Source organism: Poromitra crassiceps (genome assembly GCF_964638095.1).
Source record: "Poromitra crassiceps genome assembly, chromosome: 13".
NCBI classification, from domain to species: Eukaryota; Metazoa; Chordata; class Actinopteri; order Beryciformes; family Melamphaidae; genus Poromitra; species Poromitra crassiceps.
Genome location: NC_139644.1, coordinates 46,732,684 through 46,750,642, shown reverse-complemented (window position 1 = coordinate 46,750,642; position 17,959 = coordinate 46,732,684). Strand labels below are relative to the sequence as shown.

The following is a 17,959-nucleotide window of genomic DNA, read 5'->3' as shown; positions in this document are numbered from 1 at the left end:
AAGGATCGCTTCTTGTCAAATAAAACATACATTTCCTGTAAATAATGTATAATAAAGTTTAATGTCTAAAATAATGTTTATGCATATTTTGCACATTAAGCGCAAATTATGCTCAAGCGAAATCGCCGGCGCTGACTGCCCCGAGGGGGTCGCTGCAGCTGGCCGTCCTATCGGCGCAGCTCGGCGGAGGGTGTGTGCAGCCCCTCGAAAATGTGACTCCGCAGCGTCAACGTGGACATGACGTGACCAGCACGAGAGCTGTGATTGGCCGTTGCCTTGGGCCGCGCACATATCCGCTGATGTAGTTGTTGTGAGGAATGAGGAAATGCCATTTCCTCATTTAACACGTTCACTGCCAATGACGTGTTGATACGTCAAAAAAAATCCAACGGTTGACTGCCAATGACGTGTTGATACGTCAAAAAAAAAAAAAAAAAAATTGACGGTGGGACGTGGATCAACGCCCCCCACGTCTCCTATAAAAATATTGGAGCCACCGAACGTGTACAACCCATTCCACCGACCCACTAAGTGGCGACAGTGCTCTCCAGACTAGAAAAAGCCGAGCCAAAACTGCAGGGGAACGCGCGAGGAAACCATTATGATACTGTAAAATGGATTGGCGAAAACGCTTTCGCGCATTATCGCGCTGGGAGCTGGCGGTGGGGGATTGCAAATTTGCATAATAGATTATGCGTGCAACACACTTTGAAACACCGCAGAAAGCCCACAATCGCACGCAGCTTCATTGCAGCTGAGCTCACAACCGAAACGACTCATGCAGACTCGCCCAAAGAGCAGCCGCCAGCAGCCAGGCAGCACAGACAGGCAGAGCCTCGCTTGTGACAAACGCTGCAAAGCCACTAGAGACACACCCACGGAGGGAGGAGTTTGAAGGAGAGGTGGGTTTCCTGCTGCTATGGAGGAAATTACTGTTCAAAACTATTGTTTAGATGTCTGACGTCTTACGCCAAAAATAAATGGTTAAAGTGACTGTTCTATCGAATTTCACAAAAAGCCATTTATCTCAGAATAAATTTTCAGACGCTGAAACCATGCTGTATTCTACTGCTAATGCCTACATAACTACTAACTCTACAAACTAACTCTTTTAGACAGAGAAAGCACACATTCTATTAAGTTCTTTTGAGATCATTTGTGTTCACAAAATCTTAGCAGAAAAGAATCCTCGGCTCTTGAAAGTTGAGCCAGAATCCTCAAAAAAAAACCTTGGCAGAACCTACCTACAGTATTGAAAAAACGGCTGGCAGTGAATGTGTTAACAGTGCTTGTCCCTCATCTAGCAAAGCCTTCTGCAGGCTCACCGGAATGAGTTTTGAAATTGAGGGACAATAAAATGTCCCCCCACCGACATGATTGCAAGTTCTTGGTAAACGACACGATAACGTCATATCAAGCCACCTGTTTTGGACGTGTACCGCAGCCAACGCGCCGAGTTACGTTCGAGTATGCACAGTCCCGCTATCGCCGCTAGTCGGCGGCAAGGCTCCAAGTCGAGGCTGCGCAGATGTATGTCGAGTATATGACAGAAGGCGACATACAGTAAAAAGGATTTCTGATGTATAATTTTGAAACTTTCATCATCATCAAATCAATCATCAAAATCGCCCTAGTCTCGTAGTAGCCAGCCATAGATACAGCTACGTCTGGAACACAACTCTGAAAAGTGGTTAGCGCCAGGCCCCCAAGACAAAAAAAAACGATGTGTGACAGACATATGAATTGACCAACCACGGACCTCGTGGGCGGTGCACTCGGAATGCGTACATCCACTAATTAGACCCTGGACAAAAACACTAACTTAACTTCCATCACAGTCCAGCCAATCAGACATCTCCAACATCTTTATGGATTTTGCCAGAAGTCTCCCGGAAAGTTGACTCGTGATTCAGACCCTCCATCGCTGGAAGCTTGCTGACGTACGACGTTGGGTCTGACCACGTCTGACCAAAATCGTCCTGGACTAGGGTTGTGCAGAAATAATTAAAATTTGATAATTGATCGATCATTTCGATAATGTGGAATTTTGATCGATTTTTTTTTAACAAATAAAATCTGCTGAAAGCATTCTGAAAGAATGGATTTCAAGTCACTACGTGGTAGCAACACTGGGGGGCGCATAGAGTCCATAATGTGGGCGTTCTGTGTTGTCAGTACATTGACCTGAGTACACATGTTAAACAGTGTACATCCGAGCCTGGTTAATAACGAGCCCTCATCCTCCTCTCAGACTCAGCCTACCATCAGTTCAGTGTTAGTGCAGAGGAGATGTAATGGCCAACGAGCAGACCAGATCACCCAGGATCACAACGAGCAGGCCGGATCACCCAGGATCACAACGAGCAGACCAGATCACCCAGGATCACAACGAGCAGGCCGGATCACCCAGGATCACAACGAGCAGGCCAGATCATCCAGGATCACAACGAGCAGGCCGGATCACCCAGGATCACAACGAGCAGGCCAGATCATCCAGGATCACAACGAGCAGGCCGGATCACCCAGGATCACAACGAGCAGGCCAGATCACCCAGGATCACAACGAGCAGGCCGGATCACCCATGATCACAACGAGCAGGCCGGATCACCCAGGATCACAACGAGCAGGCCAGATCACCCAGGATCACAACGAGCAGGCCGGATCACCCATGATCACAACGAGCAGGCCGGATCACCCAGGATCACAACGAGCAGGTCAGATCACCCAGGATCACAACGAGCAGGCCGGATCACCCAGGATCACAACGAGCAGGTCAGATCACCCAGGATCACAACGAGCAGGTCAGATCACCCAGGATCACAACGAGCAGGCCGGATCACCCAGGATCACAACGAGCAGGCTGGATCACCCAGGATCACAACGAGCAGGCCGGATCACCCAGGATCACAACGAGCAGGCCGGATCACCCAGGATCACAACGAGCAGGCCGGATCACCCAGGCTATCTGCAACCTCATCGAGACGGATATGCTGCCCACATGGATTGTTGAGGGCAACGGTTTTCAACACCTGATCAATGTGATTGAGCCGCGTACTGTATGACATTCCCTCACGGCTCATTGAAAAGTGCTACAAAAAAGAAAGCAGCAGGTGTCTAAAAAGCTAGCCACAGCTGACCCATGTTGTGCTAACCACCGACTGCTGGACCGCTTTGACAGCGGAGAGCTACATCACCATTACGTGCCACTATATTGACGAGGACTGGCAAGTGAAGTCAGCAGTCCTGCTCACTGAAAGCCTGCCAGGGCACCATACAGCTAACCACCGTGCTGAGAAGCTGGATGAAGCTGTGGAGCAGTGAGTGGGGAGTTGAAGGCAGGGTTCAAGCATCCACGACAATATCACCGCTGACAACAATATTTTGTATTTTCTGCCATAGACATTTTGTAAATATATAATGTATACTAGGCACTCGATGCCTAGGCTCGGCCACTGCACGGCCTCGCTTGTAGCTCAGCTGCTGCGCCTCTCTCTCCCTCAGTCTCTCTCGTGTGTGTGTGTCACTGATGACATCAGTGATGTCACAATGCATATGTATGACGTCACTGATGACATCATCAGTGATGGTATGACATCATTGATGACATCACTAATGCCATAGCAATTACCTATGTCATAGGTAATTAAAAAATCTGGCTCCGTCAGGTCACCCGCACGGGTGCCCTTCACACCCTGAAGGTTTCAGCCCGATCGCACGTAAAATGGCATAGCTGTGGCCGAACAGAACTTGAAACAAAGCCCACATACTATACATACATATATATATATATATATATATATATATATATATATATATATATATATATATATACACACACACATATATATAAATTGCTTGTTAATTTCTCTGAATTTCGATTATGGAAATGTATTCAAATGGACATCCCTACCCTGGACAGTGAAATTCTATGGTTGAAATGGCATAAATGTATGGTTTCATAGCAAAATCATTGATATTGGACAATTCTACACGAAGTTGCCCCCAAAATAGTATTTCCGGGGTGGAAATGGCAGCCATATTGGAAAAATCTTGATTTTTGTGTGGCTAATAGGTTTTATCAAAGAGAAATCCCCAAGGAGTATTTGTGCCAATTTTCGTGTGTGTCTTTCCACTTGTGAACGATTTTACATTAAAACTGCATTTAAAACTGCATTTAATAAAATAAAAATGAACAATTAAAACTAACGAAAAAGAGCAAAACCATTCTGGAAAGTAACTGGAACTAAACAGAATTGAAAACAAAAATCTAAAATGATATACAAATAAAAACAATGCTGATAATACAGTGAAGAGGGTCGTACCATTCCGCCCATGGCCTCGACCCGGGACAGAGTCCTGGAGTGCCCGAACACTTTGGCAACACTTTTCTTCTTGGGTTTCTCCAGAGAGAGGTTCTGAAACACAGAGCACACAGCTTCAGTGAGAGACCTGAAAACAAGACTAGGTCAAACCTAGTCTATGTATAGCTGTCCCACAGTGCTACCAACTCTTCCAAGGAAAGTAGTCACCCTGCTTGCACACATCCCACCCACCCAGCCATGCTGTACATCTGCCTCTGCTGATTACACTCCATACACGTCATTGTCTTGCAGGCAGCGACCAAGCTCTACGAAAAACATCTATTAATTCAATGTTTCTTGTTTATCCACAAATCAACACCATAAGTTAAGTTAAGTTATCCTTTATTTATCCCCTTGGGGAAATTCATCCTCTGCATTTGACCCATCCTCTACTAGGAACCTTCCTAGAACTAGGAGCAGTGGGCAGCCACTGTGCAGCGCCCGGGGACCAACTCCAGTTCTTTTGCCAGTACCTTGGTCAGGGGCACTGACAGGAGTATTAACCCTAACATACATGTCTTTCTTGATGGTGGGAGGAAACGGGAGCACCCGGAGAAAACCCACACGGACACGGGGAGAACATGCAAACTCCACACAGAAAGGACCTGGGACGGACTGGGGTTCGAACCCGGGACCTTCTTGCTGTGAGGCAACAGTGTTAACCACTGAGCCACCATGCCGTAAAATGGATTACCAGGTGCCACTCTTCAATTGGGCATATAATCACTTTGCAGTTGTAAGTGAATAAAATGCTAGAAGTGAGTCGACTGTTAATTCCCCAGCCTTCCGTTAAAATTGGGCAGTGGTGGCCCAATGGTTAGAGAAGCGAGCTTGTGACCGGAAGGTCGTCGGTTCAATCCCCGGGACCGGATAAATCTGGGTGGGGAAAGTGAAAAGGCAGCGCTTGCCCCTCCCTCATTACCACCACTGAGGTGCCCTTGAGCAAGGCCCTTAACCCCAACCGCTCCAGTGGAGCTGATCAGTGGCCAACAGATCAGACTGTGGTTGTACTGATCAGCTTCCAGGTATGAATGTGTGTGTGAATGTGAACAGGGCACTCCTGAAAAAGAGAGCATTGCTCTCAGTGAGACGCCCCCTGTATAAATAAAAGGTTAAAAAAAAAAAAAAAAAAAAAAAACACCGCGGCGCCGGCGGACGGCCTAAAATTGTGCCTAATTATGCTATTATGAGTTTCTTATTTATCGTACAACTGTATTCAGGGTATGCTGACATGTAGAGTCATCCTAGCCTATCTATTTGTAACAAGCCTTTGTCATGTTGTACGGTCGGGCTGTTAATGTTTACCAGTAAGCGAGGCAACACGAAACTGCGGTTCTTGAATGCAGTTTGACTGCGATTCCCGCAGCACACTTTCTACTACGTCATACCAGCAGCCTCCCTGATTGGCTCAGTTACATTGTAATTTCAGGAAATGGCTGTGGGCAGCTGGAAGTCCAGACTGATATGCAGAGCGAAACAGAATGCAAGGTCACATGATAGAATGCAAGGTCACATGATCAGGATGGTTTTAACCAGGCTACCATGTTTCTACAGTAGCCCAGAACAGACAAACAAAGCACTGGCTCTAGAGCGGCGTTTTCGCTGCTCTGTAGGTTCTCCTACACACTCGGAAGAGGAGAGTGAGGTTAGGGGTACTGAAGAGGAGGGTGAGGTTAGGGGTACTGAAGAGGAGGGTGAGGTTAGGGGTACTCTGTTACTGTAGGTCAGTGATACTCAACTGGCGGCCCGCGGGCCACATGCGGCCCGCGGGCGCCCCCGTGTGGCCCGCGATGGAATTGCAAAAAAAAACTGCACCTGAACGCAACATGCAAGATACCCGTTGAATAAGGCCATGTTCAGACTAGGAGGCCAAATCTGATTTGTGAACTTTAGTGACCTACTGTACCACTGTATTAATGACTTTATCCAGATTGGTTTTGAGTCTGGACGCTCCAAGTCTGATTTGTGTCACTTGTCCCAAACCACATATGGAGGTAGTTTCCAATCTGCTTTCGACTGATGTGACTTGAGTGCGGACACGCAGATCCACCAAATCTGATTTGAACGTCACTCTCAACTCGTCATCAAATGCTTCTGCGCAGGAAAACCACGTCACCAACGTACGTATTTACTGACGCCCACGTCGTTACCATAGCAACCCATGCAGATAGGCTGTTTAGGTCTGGCCACACAGATCAGACTTGAGAATCAGATTTGTGGCAGTGCGGACACACTCCCAAATCAGATTTGGGAGTGTGGAATATCTTTCAATAATCTATGATTTAGCTGCTAAATTGTCAAATACCGCCATCTGCTCGCTACCCAGTCACTTATGTATGTACTTAACCTAACTAACTATCCGGTATGCACAACATTGTCAGACTAAACTCCGGCTGACACCCCAAAAACCTACAATCCGCTACAGAAAGACGTATATTGATTGTTGGGGCCGGTTGTGCATGCACAGCCAGGACCCCTACATTCGACTCTGTCGCCGATTTGCATATTTGAGCACCGATTCAGGTTCTAAATGTCTTTCCACACTCCCAGCATGCATTTCGGCATAAGCAGAGGCACAGAAGCAGAGAAGACGCCATAAGCTCCGGAAAGTTTTTTACAATTTAAAGTTTTATTTCATCACTAAATTAATTTCTGATGACTTTTGATGCCTACAAGCAGGGTAGTAGGTTTCAATAAGTGCCACTTTACGAACATTTATGGCGAAAAATGGCAAAAAGTTCCAGAGCACAATTGGCTGCATCTCTCTCTCTCTCTCTCTCTCTCTCTCTCTCTCTCTCTCTCTCTCTCTCTCTCTCTCTCTCTCTCTCTCTCTCTCTCTCTCTCTCTCTCTCTCTCTCTCTCTCTCTCTCTCTCTCTCTCTCTCTCTCTCTCTCTCTCTCTCTCTCTCTCTCTCTCTCTCTCTCTCTCTCTCTCTCTCTCTCATACAAACAAAGCAAGCTGCCAAACGGTAATGTCTTCATTTAATCAATGTAGAACGCAAAACATCGTTGTTTTCATGTGTGTAAGCTATGGATGCATGTTGTGTGATTGGAAACTGTGTGCACTGTGTACAGTTTGCATAGACTGAAGGTGCGTACTTGTGCGTACATAATGTATGTTTTCTAAAGGTGTACTAACTCACTGTAAAACATGGAATGTACAATTTGTCAGAAATAGATTAAAAAAGAATTAGGCCTAATTATTAAAATCTAAAGTAACCGTAGTTATTGTAGAACCTAAATGGTTTCATAATTGGGAAAATAGGTCCAGATAAATAATTCTGTTTTGGATTGCGGTGCGTGGGACCCTTACATCATGTCACAGCTTGCTTTTCAGTTTGAGTGTGGAAGAGGCTGTCTGACAGAAAGAAAAAGCAAAAATAATAATTGGGGAAAAAATAAAACGGAATTTAGAAATAAATCTAAAGGATCTCATTGCTGTGTTTTGTCTGTGTATAAATAGTTGGTGGTACAGGACATCGCCATGCAGTGCAGAAATGGAAATTTTACCATGCACAGGCCCTATGCCAGGTTTCGACCTGGCCTTGTTTATTAACTGGCCCCTGGCCTCCTATCATTTCACGAAAAGTGGCCCCCGGGCAAAGCAAGTTGAGTATCCCTGCTGTAGGTTCTCCTACACACTCGGAAGAGGAGAGTGAGGTTAGGGGTACTGAAGAGGAGAGTGAGGTTAGGGGTACTCAGTTGGTTATAACCTCACTTTATTATTATTGAGGCATTTTTGGCTTTATATAGATAGGACAGTAGGCAGACAGGAAAGGTGGGGAGAGAGAGAGAGAGGATGACATGCAGCAAAGGACCTCGGGTCGGATTCAAACATGCGTCGGTCGCGCGAAGGACCGAGCCTGCGTGGTACGCCTGCTACCAGGTGAGCCACCAGGACACACACACACACAGGTCCTTTAAGACCAAATACTGCATGAAACTGGATGGTTGCTGCGGTGAAGTAAATACACAAGTCCATACAAAGTTCACACACCACTTGCGTTCTTTTAACAACCTCGTTATTTACAAGGGGGGGTCACTGGAGGGATTTGGAGCGCTCTGAAATAAAAAGCTGTGAACCTTCTCCGACCAAAACATATTTTTCCTTGACCCTCCACAAGTGATTGGGAAAATATGATTGACCCTCCCCAAACAAAATGTTATACTATTTTCACTTGTGAAACAATGTTCAGTGTCAATAGAATCATAGGCAGCGCGAGGGCATCACGCATGGGACAGAATTAGGCGATGCACATAAACATCTCGACTTGCACTATGAGATAAGAAAGGCCACATCTGACCAGTGGCCATGAAATACAATTTTAAATTAGGATGCATATTAAGCTCAAAATGATTACAATTGTCGCCAGTATGGCTAAATTCGGGGGCTGTAAGAGAGGGGGCGCTCACCTGCATGCTGATTCGCATCTCCAGGTCAGTGTTTGTGATTGGCAGGCCTCCTTCCAGCCAATGGAGTCGTTGGATGAGCTGGGCCAGCTCGCTTAGCTCCTGCTGACAGCGAGCCAGGTCTGAAGAAGAGTCAGGGACGCATAAAGAGAGTCAGGGATGCATAAAGAGAGTCAGGGACGCATGAAGAGAATAGGAAATGCATAAAGAATCAGGGACGCATATGGCTCATTTCCACCACATATAACAGCACAGTACAGCTCTACTCGATCTGGTTTACTCAGCTCTAGAGTGCGTTACCCAGTACACTGACTGTATGCAAGTACCTCATAGGACCCCACTTCAAACAAACTGAACTATCCCTTTAATCTGTTATGTGTCAGAGTAAAACGTGAGAACTTCAACAGTTGTACCCCAGACAGATATTTATCTACGTCTGGCTGCTGCGATACTAGGTGAACCATAGAGAATGCTATTGCAATAATTTGGAGACTATACTTGAGAATCACTGTTAGAAAGATTCTCTGTCAGGTGCTTATTCGCGGCATGTGTGCAAGATTGTGCGCGCGTGCCTGAGAGTGTGTGTGCGTGTGTCTGTGTGTGAGTGTGTGTGTCTGTGTGTGAGTGTGTGTGAGTGTGTGTGCACACGTCTCACCCTGTGAAGTGGCGTCTGCTTCATGGGTCTGCTGCAGCCAGGCCGACACCTTGCTGGTGACCCCGGGCTCAGAGGCCACGCCCGGGGCCGGGCTGCCCAGCTCCGCTGCTCCGTACACAGACGCCACAGAGCTGGAATAGTGTGGCAGCTGGATAAACAAAACGGATCAGTTCAACTTTAACTGATCCAAAATACAACCGAATTGTGTGAATTTTAAGCCTTTAACTGTTAAAGGGTTCAAATTCACACAATTCGGTTGTATTTTGGTAGTAGCACATTTTCGAAATGCAGGGTGGCAGCCAGAGGTGTAGGTGGGCTGCCCCTACCATCCTGCATAGTGGAAATTCACATATGTGGTCGCAGCTATAGCGAATTCTTAGCGAGTTTTTTAAAGACTACCGATATTATGGCAGCAGCTTGCGACACGTGGCCTCTTGCCTGTTTACGCTCAGCTACAGTATGTGTGCTATAAACAAATCCACTAGCCAGAGATGCACAAAAGAAAAGCCCACACTTCTGGTCGGAAGGAGAAACACACCTACTTGTAAACCATTATGAAAAAACTTGGATATCAACAGGTTTTTGGATATGTCCAAATATTGCAACGCCGACCAAGCTCCTCGAATGGACCAGAAGATGCAGTTAGGAATAAGGGAAAAGACAACTAGGTAGTAACATACAGCACGTCATGTGAACGTTCTGCGTTACAGTGATCAGGAGTAAAGAGGAATATTAGTGGAATGTTCATTTTCATTAGCCATGTAAACAGCTTAGTCTGATTTTTTAATAAGGGCAAAAACCGGAATATTGGGTGCGTGTTAACATAGCCTACTCACTGTTGAGTTAGAGCAACTTTTTTAAATCGTTTGAAAATGAAAATGTTGCAGATTAAACTGTAGGCAACACATCTGATGCTGCCCATTTTTTACATGAGTGAGTGCCGACATGTCGCCATGGCTCAGAGCTGGTTTTGTTCCTGTTGGACAGACTGGATATGGGGCTCTACTGACCGTGGTTTTGTTCTTGTTGGACAGACTGGCTATGAGGCTCTACTGACCGTGGTTTTGTCCCTGGTTGACAGACTGGCTATGGGGCTCTACTGACCGTGGTTTTGTTCTTGTTGGACAGACCGGCTATGAGGCTCTACTGACCGTGGTTTTGTTCTTGTTGGACAGACCGGCTATGAGGCTCTACTGACCGTGGTTTTGTTCTTGTTGGACAGACTGGCTATGAGGCTCTACTGACCATGGTTTTGTTCTTGTTGGACAGACCGGCTATGAGGCTCTACTGACCGTGGTTTTGTTCTTGTTGGACAGACCGGCTATGAGGCTCTACTGACCGTGGTTTTGTTCTTGTTGGACAGACTGGCTATGAGGCTCTACTGACCGTGGTTTTGTTCTTGTTGGACAGACCGGCTATGAGGCTCTACTGACCGTGGTTTTGTTCTTGTTGGACAGACCGGCTATGAGGCTCTACTGACCGTGGTTTTGTTCTTGTTGGACAGACTGGCTATGAGGCTCTACTGACCGTGGTTTTGTTCTTGTTGGACAGACCGGCTATGAGGCTCTACTGACCGTGGTTTTGTTCTTGTTGGACAGACCGGCTATGAGGCTCTACTGACCGTGGTTTTGTTCTTGTTGGACAGACCGGCTATGAGGCTCTACTGACCGTGGTTTTGTTCTTGTTGGACAGACCGGCTATGAGGCTCTACTGACCGTGGTTTTGTTCTTGTTGGACAGACCGGCTATGAGGCTCTACTGACCATGGTTTTGTTCTTGTTGGACAGACCGGCTATGGGGCTCTACTGACCGTGGTTTTGTTCTTGTTGGACAGACTGGCTATGGGGCTCTACTGACCGTGGTTTTGTTCTTGTTGGACAGACTGGCTATGAGGCTCTACTGACCGTGGTTTTGTTCTTGTTGGACAGACTGGCTATGACGCTCTACTGACCGTGGTTTTGTTCTTGTTGGACAGACTGGCTATGAGGCTCTACTGACCCTGGTTTTGTTCTTGTTGGACAGACTGGCTATGACGCTCTACTGACCGTGGTTTTGTTCTTGTTGGACAGACTGGCTATGAGGCTCTACTGACCGTGGTTTTGTTCTTGTTGGACAGACTGGCTATGAGGCTCTACTGACCGTGGTTTTGTTCTTGTTGGACAGACTGGCTATGAGGCTCTACTGACCCTGGTTTTGTTCCTGTTGGCCAGACTGGCTATGGGGCTCTACTGACCGTGGTTTTGTTCCTGTTGGCCAGACTGGCCATGGCGGGCAGCGTGCTCTGACCCATGGAGAGCGCGTGGAGCACGCCGTGATGGACGCTCATGGCCTCATTCTTCTTGAAGACACGGTGGGCGCACAGCTTGGTCAGCCAGATGTAGAAGAGGTCGGAGCTCTTGGCCTAACGAGGAGGAAGGAGGGAGGAAGGTGAGGAGACAAGGAGTGAAGGAGAGAGGAAGTGGAGGAAAAGGAGCCATAGGAATGGAGGACCTTGAAGTGGTAGAAGTTGTTAGGGTCTTAGTACCTTTATGTGGTAGAGGTTGTTAGTATCTTGATGTGGTAGAGTTGTTGGGTTGTAAGTACCTTGATGTGGTTCAGGTTGTTAGTACCTTGATGTGGTATAGTTGTTATTTTGTTATTACCTTGATATGGTAGAGGGTGTTAGTACTGTGATGTGGTAGAGTTGTTGTTTTGTTAGTACTTTACTTTACTTTATTTCATTTGGCAGACGCCTTTCTCCAAAGTGACGTACATACAGAAAATAACAACCATAAAATCATGTAACATACATAGTGGAAACAGAGATAAGGGAAAAAGATAAATACAATAAAAGCCAACAAACAAATAAACAGACAGTTGAAGGTACGTGGGCAGCATGTTAAGGGTGATGGAAAGGGAAGGTTAGGGGGAGGTGAAATGGAGGGAAAAGAGATGGGTTTTTAACCGATTGCGGAAGATGGGGAGAGATTCGGATGTCCTGACTAGGGGGGGGAGCTCGTTCCACCATTTGGGGGCGAGACAGGAAAAGAGGCGAGATTGAGAGCGGGCCCTAAGCCCGCGAAGCAAGGGGGGGGCGAGACGGCTTGCGCTAGTGGAGGGGCGGAGGGAGCGGTGGGAGGGTTGGAACGTGACCAAGGTTTGAAGGTATTGGGGGGCAGTTGAGTGGACAGCTCTGTATGTGAGGACAAGGGTTTTGAATTTGATGCGTGACAGGATGGGGAGCCAGTGGAGGTCACGGAGGAGGGGGGTGACGTGAGAGAATTTGGGTTGGTTGAAAACAAGGCGGGCAGCAGAATTCTGGATGAGTTGAAGGGGTTGGATTGCAGAGGAGGGGAGACCGGCTAGAAGAACATTGCAATAATCAAGTCTAGATAAAACCATGGCCTGGACTAAAATTTGGGTTGCTTCTGAGGTTAAAAAAGGGCGGATCTTTCTAATGTTAAAGAGGGAGAATCTACAGGAACGTGCCAGTGCTGTAATGTGGGCAGAGAAAGATAGTTGGTTGTCGATGGTGATTCCGAGATTTTTGGCAGATTGGGAGGGGAGGACGGTGGTGTTGTCGATGGATAGGGACAGATCGGATAGGGGGGAGTCGTTGCAGGGGAAGAAGTGAAGTTCGGTTTTGTCGGGGTTGAGTTTGAGATGGTGAGACGACATCCAGTTGCTAATATCTTTGAGGCAGGCAGAGATACGGGAAGAGATATTAGAGTCCGAGGGGGGGAAGGAGAGATAGAGTTGTGTGTCGTCTGCGTAGGAGTGATAGGAGAACCCGTGAGAGGAAATGACGTGACCCAAAGATCTCATGTAGAGAAGGAAGAGGAAAGGACCTCGAAAGTACCTTGATGTGGTAGAGTTGTTAGTACCTTGATGTGGTAGAGGTTGTTAGGTCATTAGTATGTTTATGTGGTTTAGGTTGTTAGGTTGTTAGTACCTTTATGTGGAAGAGGTTGTTAGGTCATTAGTACCTTTATGTGGTTTAGGTTGTTGGTACCTTGATGTGGTAGAGTTGCTATTTTGTTAGTATCTTGATGTGGTAGAGTTGTTAGGTTGTTAGTACATTGATGTGGCAGAGTTGTTAGGTTGTTAGTACCTTGATGTGGTAGAGCTGTTAGGTTGTTAGTATCTTGATGTGGTAGAGTTGTAGGTTGTTAGTATCTTGATGTGGTAGAGTTGTTAGGTTGTTAGTACATTGATGTGGCAGAGTTGTTAGGTTGTTAGTACCTTGATGTGGTAGAGCTGTTAGGTTGTTAGTACCTTGATGTGGTAGAGCTGTTAGGTTGTTAGTACCTTGATGTGGTAGAGCTGTTAGGTTGTTAGTACATTGATGTGGTAGAGTTGTTAGGTTGTTAGTATCTTGATGTGGCAGAGTTGTAGGTTGTTAGTATCTTGATGTGGTAGAGCTGTTAGGTTGTTAGTACCTTGATGTGGTAGAGCTGTTAGGTTGTTAGTACCTTGATGTGGTAGAGCTGTTAGGTTGTTAGTACATTGATGTGGTAGAGTTGTTAGGTTGTTAGTATCTTGATGTGGCAGAGTTGTAGGTTGTTAGTATCTTGATGTGGCAGAGTTGTTAGTACCTTGATGTGGTAGAGTTGTTAGGTTGTTAGTACCTTGATGTAGCAGAGTTGTTAGGTTGTTAGTACCTTGAGTTGTTAGGTTGTTAGTACCTTGATGTAGCAGAGTTGTTAGGTTGTTAGTACCTTGATGTGGTAGAGTTGTTAGGTTGTTAGTACCTTGATGTGGTAGAGTTGTTAGGTTGTTAGTATCTTGGTGTGGTAGAGTTGTTAGTACCTTGATGTGGTAGAGCTGTTAGGTTGTTAGTATCTTGGTGTGGTAGAGTTGTTAGTACCTTGATGTGGTAGAGGTTGTCCCCGGCGTCCAGATCGATGCGTTTGGACTTCTTGTTGATTGACATGACGGCCAGGCTGACGTCCAGCGAGCCATGTAGCTTCCCTCTCTGGATCTGAACACAACGACACAAGCACAACAGCTGTAAACCTGCATTCTGCTACAGTACTTCTCTGTCTGTCTGTCTGTCTGTGAAAGTATTATAGTTTAACTGAAACTAAACCTAAAGCAAGGTGTAAAAATAAACATTTTATAAAAAAAAAAAACATAATAGACTACAAAAGAAAAAAACGAACTGAACTAAACTAACTCAAACGGAATGAAATATATATTGTGAACTAACTAAAATAAAATAAAAATATACAGAAATGTCTAGTTTTAGTCTTTGTCAATTTGGTCAGATTTGTCAACACAAGAAGCATGAGGTGATATTGTCTCATATGTCGACATGACAGAGTCAACTGCCTTCACAACGTGTTGTTTGTATTGTAATACCTATTCTGAACTTCTTCAATCTGCCCTTGACAAATACCCTACATATTATACTGACAAATACCCTACATATTATACAGAGATAAAGAGAAGAATAAATAAAATAAAAACTAAAAAAAACTTGCGCGTGTTCTGTACTTGGCTTTGTAAGAACCAATTTTATGAGTTTTAAACCTTCAGAGTGACAACATTTTTGTCAAGTGGGGTCATTACCACGGACTTGGCTGGGCATGTCTGTCTGTCTGTCTGTTTGCCTGTCTGTCTCTGTGTCTCTGTCTTTCTCTCTGTGTCTCTGTCTCAGCAGGCTATCTCACAAAGTTATCAACAGATTTGCATGAAACATAGCAGAAAAGGCATCATTTGCCAACTTAGAAATGATGAACTTTCCACGCCCACTGGCTAAAAGGGGACGCTGTAACGCGTGTTCAATCACAAAAAGCCACCTACAGTAACTTCCACATGGATTCAATTAACAGCACCAAACTTTGTTCTGTAGATAAGTAGGTCGTGGGCCAACTTAGAACTGATGAACTCTTCACACCCACTAGCCAAAAGGAGGCGTGGCAATGGGCATGTCCAATCACAGAAAGGCAATGGGCATGTCCAATCACAGAAAGGCACCTAACTTCCAAACGGATTCATGTAACATGCCATGGCAACCGAGGGCCCTCTAGGACTTTGTTTTAGGGTTAAGTTAGGGGATATAAGGTAGGTGTGTGTGTGTGTGCGCGTGCGTGCGTGTGCGTAAAGCTTACATCTTGCTGTGTCTTGGAGTACTTGAGGATTCCCTTCTCCAGCAGGAAGTATCTCTGAAAAGGACCAATCACAGCGTTAGAAACAACGGGAGGGAGACGAGAAGAAGAGCCACCGTCTGGTGAGCAGGCAGCAGGTCAAAGGAGCCACAGTGTCAAGCCAGCCAGAATAAAACAACTTGCACTCAAAATGTCACTAATATGAAGTAAGTTAGAGAATATAGGAGAGTCTGTATGGCAATAGTGTTGCCCCCCTTCCCCCCCCCCCACACACACACCCCATAGTTACATCAATATTACTTCATCATTCTCTTTTTCCAAAGTGACAATGACATACTATACTTTTATTTTGAAGGCCGAATGGCATCATTTCCTGTATGGGTCTGTTTTGAGGGACCTGCTTCTTTCCAAACAGGTGACATTTTTCATCCCAATGGAAGAAGGTTTTTAAAAGCACTTAAAGTACTAATAGCTCAATTCTCTCATGTCCCTCCAGTCTTCCAGGACCTTCACTGGCTTCCCATCTCGGCACACATCAAAATCAAGACACTGGTACTGGCCTACTACAGGGCGATAGCCTACACCAGACTGCCCCCTACAGGGCGGTACACCAGACTGCTCCTCCCCATCTGCAATCTATGGTCAGGTTCCAAACCTCGCCCGCTCCTTCCGCTCCTCCACCCTTGCAGATCACCTTGCCCCTACATGGGCTCAAAAGTCTCATCCTGCTCATGACTCTTCTCGTCCACACTGGCACCTCAACGGTGAATCAGAACGAGCTCCCCCCTTATGTCAGGACGGCCAAATCACTGCCCATATTTCAGGGAAGACTTAAAAACACACCTTTTCAGGCTCCACATGGACCCTTCTTCAACTAGTCTGTTAAAACAGATGAGTTGGATCGCACAATTTTTAAATGCTTCCACCCACACATCTGTACTTCAAGCTGGGAAAACTTGGCCAAGGCAGAAAGGGAAACTCAGGGAAAATAAAGAGCGATGATAGGGGGATGTCCCGGATATCCCGCCTGGATGTCCCACCACCTAAAGGCAGGTGATTGGAGAAATATTTCTCCAATCACCTGCATCGGTTCGAACGTCCTCTAGTCTGAAGCAGTTCCCCCCCCCGCCCAACTTCCTCTGACCAGGCTCTGTGGGCTAAAGTACAGACTGTATATGATGCATTCACAGAATGTAGAAGAGACAGTCTGGTTTGAGAGACTATAATTGAACGGTGTTGCACAGTTGATTTCACTACTGTACACAAAATGTACTATTCTAAGTTCAAGGTCACGGTCAACTTTATTGTCAATTCTGCTATATATGCTTTGGTAAATAACAATGCATAATATAATAATGAATTGTACTAGCTGAGCTCAGCTAAGCAGAAACCCATTGACATTTTTCAAATTGGCCAATAAAAAACCCCCATGTGACTAATGACTAAATATAGTATGATACAGAAATGGCTGTATGTCAACAACTACAAGAAGTTATATCAAACACTTTGTACCGTTGGATTCAAAACAACTTCAATTTCGATATAATTTGTAATCCAGTGTGAATCTGACAATTAGCATGTCAAATTAATGTTAGGTTAATTTTGTGTGTGATTTTTTTTGTTTCTCTTTTTAGCGTTTTTAAAAGAAAATCAACTCCTACATTACTGTCCTCGTCTTCCAATGAAGGCATGATTACCTTGTGCCAGCCTTTGAGCGGATACTTCCTCCTCTTCATCAGGTAGCCCTCACAGATGCCCGGGATGCTGAGGTCCAGAGACGAGCTGGGCACCACGCACAGGTCATTCTGCTGCAGGTCATCTACCACCTCCCAGTGACGAGACTACACACAGACACAACACACACACACACACACACAGACACACAGACACAGACACACAAGTCTTTTCTAGGCTGGAAAAAAAACATTCTGATCACATGACCTTGCATTCTGTTCTGTGGGTCTGGCCTCCAGCGATTTACAGAAATCACAAAGTCCAATCAGAGACCTGCATCATTGTTGACGTGACTAGCAGATCAGGGAAGCTGCTGGCAAAACAGTAATGGCTGCTGCAGTAAAGTTAGCGGTAGTAAACACAGCCAGAAGTGCAGCTATTGCAGAAATAGACTCCTAATAACAATTAAACAAGAACAAGAGTATGCACCAGCAGAGTTTCTTGGCAGAGAGGACGTTTTTCCCGAGTGGATCTAGATTGGATTTGGCGATGCTGATTGGCTGAAGGAGTTGTCTGTCAAGGCAAGTACTCCCGCCCACTGAAATCACTGTGGACGGCTGGAAGTCCAGACTGATACATAGATTTAAACAGGATGTGAGGTCACATGATCAGGATGGTTTTAACCAGGCTTTTGTGTTTTACAACAGTAATTCTCAAACTTTGTCATATCGAGGACCCTTAATTTAGTTCACATTAGAGCCATGGACTCTA

At 45.7% G+C, this 17,959-nt stretch overlaps 1 protein-coding gene across 4 annotated transcripts in view; it reads right to left on the bottom strand.

Moving 5' to 3' along the window:
* The window catches only part of LOC310788702 (oxysterol-binding protein-related protein 7-like), a gene marked incomplete at its 3' end in the record, with an annotated part of 110,830 nt that overhangs the window by 59,439 nt on the left and 33,432 nt on the right, over positions 1 to 17,959 (bottom strand). For all 4 annotated transcript variants that reach the window (XM_083650245.1, XM_083650246.1, XM_083650247.1 and 1 more), the window contains 7 exons: positions 17,212 to 17,355; positions 15,518 to 15,571; positions 14,272 to 14,385; positions 11,659 to 11,826; positions 9,427 to 9,574; positions 8,775 to 8,893; positions 4,324 to 4,416 (listed from right to left, as the gene is read on the bottom strand). In XM_083650245.1, the coding sequence (XP_083506371.1) occupies positions 4,324 to 4,416; positions 8,775 to 8,893; positions 9,427 to 9,574; positions 11,659 to 11,826; positions 14,272 to 14,385; positions 15,518 to 15,571; positions 17,212 to 17,355 (840 nt within the window). The remainder of the gene's footprint in view (positions 1 to 4,323; positions 4,417 to 8,774; positions 8,894 to 9,426; positions 9,575 to 11,658; positions 11,827 to 14,271; positions 14,386 to 15,517; positions 15,572 to 17,211; positions 17,356 to 17,959) is intronic.